Below are 8,204 nucleotides of genomic sequence, written 5' to 3' on the forward strand. Positions count from 1 at the left end.
TATGATTCTTATTGACTTTACAAACATAATTGTTGACGCATTTGAAAACAAATAGAAAATAGAAATTTTCATCGACCTTTTTTATAGGCTTTTGATACGATCGACCACAAAATTCTTTTATACAAATTTAATTGTCCCATATGGAATAGGCGGCCCAGCCCTCGATTTATTTTATAGTTAACTTCAAATCGTTGTCAGTGTACCAAATATTTTAACTCCATGTTCCTCATGTGTCTTTGTTAGGCCCACTCCTTTTTATTTTATATATTAATGGTGTCCATTTATCTTCAAGCTTCCTTTCTTTTTTTCTGACGCTGATGACACTAACAATTTTTATTCTAACAAAAACATTCAAACTTTATTTGACACTGTTATTTCAACCCTCCCGGTCCCTGTCCCAATATTTTGCAGCTAACAAACTTTCAATCAATCACAAAGTGTACCGGTAACTTACATTGACGGTCAGGTAAATTTTTCTCATACAGTAAATAGGCCTAGGCCTATTATGTGTGATATACATAAAAAATGAGTAGTTGCATACGTATTCTTTTTTCCATGAATCGATGAAACCCAAAAACAAAGGGGGTTGTGGGTCCTCCACCGGGACAATTTTGATTCGGTGGTGCGAAATGAGCTTCCCGTCTAGAATTTTTTTAAATTAAAATTTTTCTTTTTTCATTTAATTTTATTGTTTGTCGAAGAGAGGGTGGTTTGGGAATCAGGACCTCCTGACCCCCTCAGATCCGCCAATGACTTCTTGAGCTGGATAAATAATTTTATCCAGCTTAAGAAACACCTTATTTCTAGTTGTTAAGGTAGATATCGTCCTAATTATCCTTCTTGTTTTACACAAAATTTTGGTCTAATTTAACCTGTTGCTTTCTTCTTTTCTTTTGTGTCTTCTTTGTCCTGATTTGTCCATGTCTTCTTTCTTTCTTTTTTTCTTGTCTTTGTTTCAGGCTGACTCATCACAAGATATTTTTTCCTGAATTGTTATAGATTTTTTATTTTATATTTGTATGACTTTTGAAAAGAAATTAAATAAATGTCACTAGTTGTGACCAGTGATTTTGACGGCCGAAGCCAAAATTATTATTATTTAATATTTTATGACCGGTACTTTCTCCCGACACTACACTGTATTCTTTGGTGCAGTGGGTTTTTAAACAATGGGGGCGCTAGTAGTATAACTTCCATCATCCCATGGTTAAGTTCTTTCTTTTGTTTTGATATAGACTGCGCTGCGGGTGCACTGTGTGGGAGGATGTTCTGGTTTATCCTTTTTTCACAATCTGCAATCGTGTGTACGAACAGCAATAAAACGATTTTATAATGGCAACAAATGGTTTGCATGTGTTCCTGTCTTTTTTATTTATCGTTTATAGTTAATATTTTCATTTAGAGAGAAACTGACAGTACAACCCACCGGTACACACCAAAGCAAAGGCTAGGCCTAGCCTTCCTCCCTTACCCTAGCTTTTCTTTACTAGATAAAGCCACCTGTCTGTAGACGCCAGAAGAGACAGCGCCTCTGGAGCTACCTACCCAGGCCTAGACGAAGGTAAGTGAATTACCCTATTACTGTATATTAAATTGCCCTAGGCCTAGCTAAGAAAAGAATTTTCCATACTTCTTCATTTTTGTCGATTACTAACTATCCAATGTATGGTACTGTTTTGAAAAAGATTTTGACGTTTATATTATTATTATTATTATTATTATTATTATTATTATTATTATTATTATTATTGTATAATAGACCCTATTATTATATAATTATGCCTAGTAATAATTCATTATAACTAACAAGGCATTCCATTCTATCCATACTGCATGAGATATGTATTGTAACTTCAGTATAATTTATAATGGCAATGAAATGTTTGAGCTCCAATCTTTTATCATCTAATAATATTCAATTAGTTTGTATCATTTCTAAATATATTATGTTTGTCTTGAATTTAAGCTTAACTTGATTGAATATACCAGTGGTCCCAAGTTGGAAGAAGTCTTAAATGTGGTTAAATGAGCTTTCTTAACACATTTAATTTTATTTTGCTGTGTATGATGATAGTAATACCCCATCATCCCTGACTTTTGTAAAACAATTGATAATAATAATTTATAACATATTTATTCGGTTGAGAAGGGTTTTTCAGGAAGCGTTTATTCAAGGGAGGCGTCTTTTGTTTTTGTTCTTTTTTTATGTGTAAAATGAATTTCAATAAATGCCCTTGTGGAACTACAACACATAGTTACTGTCAAAATGTGTTATTGCATGTATTATAAAAACTTATTGACCCCAACCAGGTTTGGTGAAAATGTAATTCTTTCAAGATTACTGTAATAGAATTTGTTGAGAATGATGTTGCTTCCATTAGATTTGTTCACAGTCATTTGATTAAGGGGGTGTTTATTCGAGGATAAAATAAACGCCTCGGCTGTTTATTTGAGGGAGGCTTTTACTCCAAATGAGAATCTAGTGGAGGCCTTTATTCTGGGGGTGGGGGCGTTTATCCAAAGCTGGGCGAATTATTTGATAAAATACTGCAGATGGTTATTTTCCTGCAGGTGCTTGCTTTCAGATTGTGGGAGGCCATTCTATTTTGCTGTGCATGATGATACCCATCAACACTGACTTATGTCAGACAATTAATAATAAAGTGATAAAAAAATGCATATCATGAATTTGCTGGAGGCCGTCCCAATTTCAATTCTGCGAATTGCGGTAGACTTGTCTCGTCGGGGAGAAAAAAATGGATATGTATATTTTCTACATATTAGTATACTCCAAAAACCATTAAATAAGCCTTTGAAACACCTACTGTAAATATTCATATTTTTGGGGGGCTTTGCCCACTGGAACACTTTTAAGAGATTTTGAGCGACGCCTGACCACGTCTACTTTTTTCGTCCGGGACAATTTGCTTTAAATACTGTACAGTTATAAAGTTCATCAACGTCAAAATACAGTAATTATCAGTATAGTCTCCTGCTTAATGTATTCATTTCTATGTTTTGTTTACAGGTTAACAAATTGATGAATAGGACTTGCTAGCTTTCCACAATGAGGACATTAACTATACCACAAAACAATGGCAGGTCTGCTGCTGAAAACCATAACTCGGAAATTACACCAGAAACAAATATGGAAAATTTGCGCTTTACAAACTTTGATGCCATTTTCATTTTTGGTGGTATGTGGACATATATTGCTGACCTGGTAACAGATATTTTAGTTGGATTCAAATACCTCAGGGATAGGGACTATTGGTGGTGTGGCTTGACATTTTTCTTTGTGATCTTTCCGTCATTTACCTTGCAATATCTCAGCCTTCGGTGGTTTGTGACAGATGACCAGAGGCACCGAGATGAAACACACAACCAAGGCCCGGACCCAACTCAAGCACGTTCTGGTTTTGCAAATAAACTTTGGGAATGGACCAGTTGGCTTCTAACTCATGTACTACAGCTTGGCGCTGTCAATAGGTATACCAACCTTGATTCCATGTTTTAGTTCTTGGAAGGGTTTCTGTACATTAAATATTGTTTATTGTTGCTGCTGCCCAGGAGGGGGTGAAGGCATCACTTCTGCTCAGTACCACTGTCCACCACAGGCTTCAATAGCAACTGACTACACATTCCGTTTTTTTTGTATGAGTATAATAGTGTGATCTTCAAGTTAAAAATTACCTTAGATGTATTTTGTTTTTGTAGGTATATTCGAACATTACGTTATGGTTTTAAGAGCCGCTTGAATCAGAAATATTATCGTAACATGGTGTATGAATATCGTGACGTGACAATGCTGCGCTTGATTGAAGCGTATACGGAATCCGCACCTCAACTCGTCCTTCAACTCTACATTATGGTAAAAGTTAAAGATGCAAGTTTACTAACAAGTGAGTCGATTTATACATCTTTCTTTTTTGTTACCATTTTTACTATTGAAACAATATTTTAATACTGATATCAACAATATTTTAATAATACTGATTTAATAATTACCATTATTGTTTTATATATTTTATTCAAGTGGGGTTTCCAATGAAAGCAGAGTCCATGTGTTAACTAAATGTGTAATAATGTTTTGTATGTTCATTGTTTTTACTGACTGCTGTAAATTATTATATTTTTTTTTTTCGCATTTCTTTTTTTCCAAAGTATTAAACATACTGTAGATTATTTCATGTCTGTTTTTATTGTTGTACATATTTGTGCCAATACTACCAAATTTCCATCACAAATTAAAACTGCACCACCAAACACCTTAAGTTCAAAACTGTACCACATATTTAGTCAATACTTCTGTACCACAGCACCAGTAAATACAGTACTTTACCACAAAATACCAACAAGTCATATTTTACCATACTGTAACAAACTCCCAAACCAATCAAATCAGTTGTACCAAAACATACACAAATCCATACCCACAAGTCCATTACCCACAAGTCCATGTTGTATCACAACATACTGTATACCAGTCTGGGTGTGTATTGTAGCTTGGTGGTTAATAAAAGAAAGTTAAGATTCTTCCTTTCCAATCCCAGACTCTGAGTTTAAATTCTGTACTGCTAGATTTTTATCTAATGTCTTAAGAAAACATTTCTACTCCATACAGTAAGCCTCATAAATAGAACATGTTATTATTTAGAGTGTCTCTAAACAACTAACCTGTTTTTTTAAAAACAAGATCAAACAATAAAGTTGCTGAGTCAGGGCATTTAAAGGGCCTTTTATATTTGGACTGTAGCCAGTATGGTAAATACACTACTTTACTTTTAGCTGTGATCTATTTTTAGTCACTGGAAAAAGAACAATTATTGTCAAAATATATTTAGAAAAAAAGCACCAATGTGTACCAAAAGAAAAGGCAGGATTTGATGTGTACTGTTCTTGAAGACATTTTTAAGTTACTAATTTACTTGCAGCTTACTAAATGCATTGTTTTGGTCTTAAATGAGGCATGCAATTGTCAACTGGAATTGATATATTGATATCTGCAGTGCCTTCATTACCATTAGGTTTATATTACCGATTGCTTTATGTAGTTTATTTGCATCAGTACAGCTGTTTCTTCATCACAGGCCTTGCCAAGGCAAGTGACAACATTATGAATAATTAAATAAGAGGAAATTGATATTTTGTGTGATATTATTCTCTACCTACTATATAATCCATTAATGATGGTAATATCAGACATTATTAATTTAAATTCACATTTATCTATTCATTTAAGATTGTGAATCTTCTCAAAATGTATTCCTGTTTTATAACAAAAATTGCATTTCAATGCATTTTGTTTATAATTTCAATTTTCTGACTTTAAAGCAGACTCAAAATACAGTAGTCAACTAATAAAATATAAATATTGTTGATGCTTCTTGCCTAGCACACATACAAGTTTGTGCTGTGAAATAGCATAAAATCAGTGATTATTTTTTTTCTTATCTCAAAAGATACAGCCTTCCCCTAGCTACAGTAAAGCAGTGCATTATTTTCCATTACAAATGCATTTCAATTATTGTACAGAACCTGTATGTCATAAAAACCTCTATACAAATTTCGTTTAAAAGCTATTTTCTCTGCTGTAGTTGTATGTACACATAAATATCAATTTTAATACAGTTCAATACGGTACTATGCGTCTTGTATTTAAAAATAGAACTCCCTGTATTACAGTAATGTTGTCTAATCCTCATACTTTCATAGACTGCAGCAAAGCATAACATGATATTTTTAATGATAATGATTAGTATGATAGTACAATGAAAATTATTTAAAAATAATTTATTATGTGACTCAACAAAGGTTCCTTGTCTCTAAATAAAGGAGAAGAGAAATGGAATTTTATCAAAAATTGTGCACTTCCATGACCATCATGTAATAGAAAGATATGCTACAAAAAATTAATGAAACTATCAAGTATTACTAAGGCCAAATAATAAAAATTCCTTGTTTTCCATCCCCTCCCTCACCATTTTTTGGGCCTGCATCAATTATTTTTGCATTGACAAAACTATATTGACTAGTTGTTTACAAGACATTTTGCTACACATGCTTTGGCATATTTTGACAAACTGTGAAAAATATATCAAATATCAAATACTAAGTGCCTCCTTCACTAACTTTTTGAAAAACCCAGGACGGAAAACAAGGATTTTTTGTTACTTGGCCTAACACAGGCAAATGATCAATTGGAGAATTGTTCTTGTGTCCACAACACTATTGCAAAATGATATAATCTGTTATATTTTAGTTGTATTTTTATCAACACAGCAAATGTGTGAGTGGTAGGATAGTGTGGATGATAGGATATACAGTAAGTGCAGGTAGGAGTGTTTTTGGTGTGAATTACAGTACATCAAGGATGTTCCAACAGTATTAAGAGTCAGTATTTGTATTGTAGAAGATTGTTTTGAATGAGAAATCCGGCTCCAGAGATTAAGAGGTGATTTGCATAATTGAAAAGATTATAATAGAGGGATATAATTGATATCTTCCACAACATCATCAGTATTATAAGTATTTAATCTAAACTTCAGTCAATTCTCCACAAAAAAATCATACAATTATGTTATCTTTAGGCAAGACTTTTTTTATACCTTGTTAAATGAACCCGCAACCCGCTAATATATGATTTTGAATTGAAATATAATTTTCTTTTTGGCCAATTAACCATGTAATGAAAAAATGTAAATTCCAGAAAAAAATATAAAAGTTTTTCTTTATTTTTATTACACCTGCCGCTGCCTTGAAATCTCCAAAAATAAGATGTATATTTCTTCATAGTTATATAAATTTAAAGCATTTAACCATGGCATTACCACACTGTTTACATTCACTTAAAAAAAATGTTCTTCGTCTGCATATTTTTGGCAAAATTATTTGCTAAATAAAGAAAACAAAATTTAATTTTTATTTATTTTTTGGCCCTCTTCTGAAAAATTAAGCTTGCGGAACAGGGTATAAAAAACTTCTCGCCGTACAATAAATATAATGATTCATTTGTTATTAATTGTGATCTAACAGGTTCTGGAAAATCATCATAATGATGACTGTTAAAATACAGAAATGTTGGTATGATTGGGTATACTGTACAGTACAGTAGGTCACTTTTATCATTAATCACTATCACTATCTTCATTTCAATCGTTGTAAAACCACTGCAGGGTTAAGCTACAGTATCTATAAGCTGGAAACCCATTTACTCATGACAGTATTAGTACTTATCTACTGTAGCTCACCCATGGCAAGTCCAGAATTGTTGGTTTGTACTTTTAAGTACACCATTGTTGGTGTCTTTACATTGTTGGGAGCACTGCATTACATCAAATTTAAAAATAATTTGGCAAGTTCAGCCAGAGTATAGAATTGCAAGACGTCTGACTCACCATATTTGTTGCATGCACAGAATGAAATGAAGTGTACATTACTTCCACAAGATATGTGGCGGCCTATTATAATTTGAATAGAGTTCAAAACTCGAACATGCATTCGTTAGACAGCATGCCGATACAAACGTCTTTTACGTTCCTTTGAAGGACACCCTCTAGTTCATGGCTAGTACTCTATTCGAGATAGGATTCCGTTTCCAGGAAATCTCAAGAGTTGGACCGCTTGCAATTCTTTGATTCAACTCACTTTGAATGAATAACCTGTATATAAAAACAGGAGGGAACACTATTAGTATGGGCCTGGTATATATTGTCCGCAGTTCTTTGATTGCCAGTTAATTTTATGCCAGCATTGCTGAATCTCTAGGTACTGCTCTAGGCAGCATGCTGTACATTGCTGGATAACTAGCTGTGCACCGCTATATCGCTATATTTACTTTGAATACAGTACAATTTTATAGTGTAATAAATTTTAAAATAAAATTCAAACTGTTATAACATTACAAGCAAATAGTATTTCCATTGCTTTTGCTATCCATTTTGCATGTGTCAAGCTTTATTTAACATGGATCATTATTAATGAGCATATGTGGCAAAGACAAGCCAAACCAGTCACTCGTCGCAAATCCTGTTTTGGAGATAATGGGCAAAACATGCTGGAATTTCAAAATTTTGGAAATCTATTTTATTGCACTAAACTAACCTTTATATATCTATACATCATGCTATGCTGTTATTTTTCTCATTTTTAATGTTAAAACAACAATTTTTAACGATTTGGTGATAGTTTCTGCCTAAGAAATG

General features: G+C 33.1%; 1 protein-coding gene across 1 annotated transcript in view; it reads left to right on the forward strand.

Moving 5' to 3' along the window:
* Positions 1 to 1,214: 1,214 nt before the first annotated feature.
* LOC117104146 (XK-related protein 6-like) overlaps positions 1,215 to 8,204 on the forward strand; it is a 9,541-nt gene continuing 2,551 nt past the window's right edge. The window contains exons 1-3 of the mRNA XM_033244830.1: positions 1,215 to 1,561; positions 3,029 to 3,489; positions 3,718 to 3,902. Of these exons, the coding sequence (XP_033100721.1) occupies positions 3,068 to 3,489; positions 3,718 to 3,902 (607 nt within the window). The 5' untranslated portion in view covers positions 1,215 to 1,561; positions 3,029 to 3,067. The remainder of the gene's footprint in view (positions 1,562 to 3,028; positions 3,490 to 3,717; positions 3,903 to 8,204) is intronic.

Source organism: Anneissia japonica, unplaced genomic scaffold (genome assembly GCF_011630105.1).
Source record: "Anneissia japonica isolate Jap-2015-1 unplaced genomic scaffold, ASM1163010v1 scaffold3531_len492141_cov184, whole genome shotgun sequence".
In the NCBI taxonomy this organism is placed as follows: domain Eukaryota; kingdom Metazoa; phylum Echinodermata; class Crinoidea; order Comatulida; family Comatulidae; genus Anneissia; species Anneissia japonica.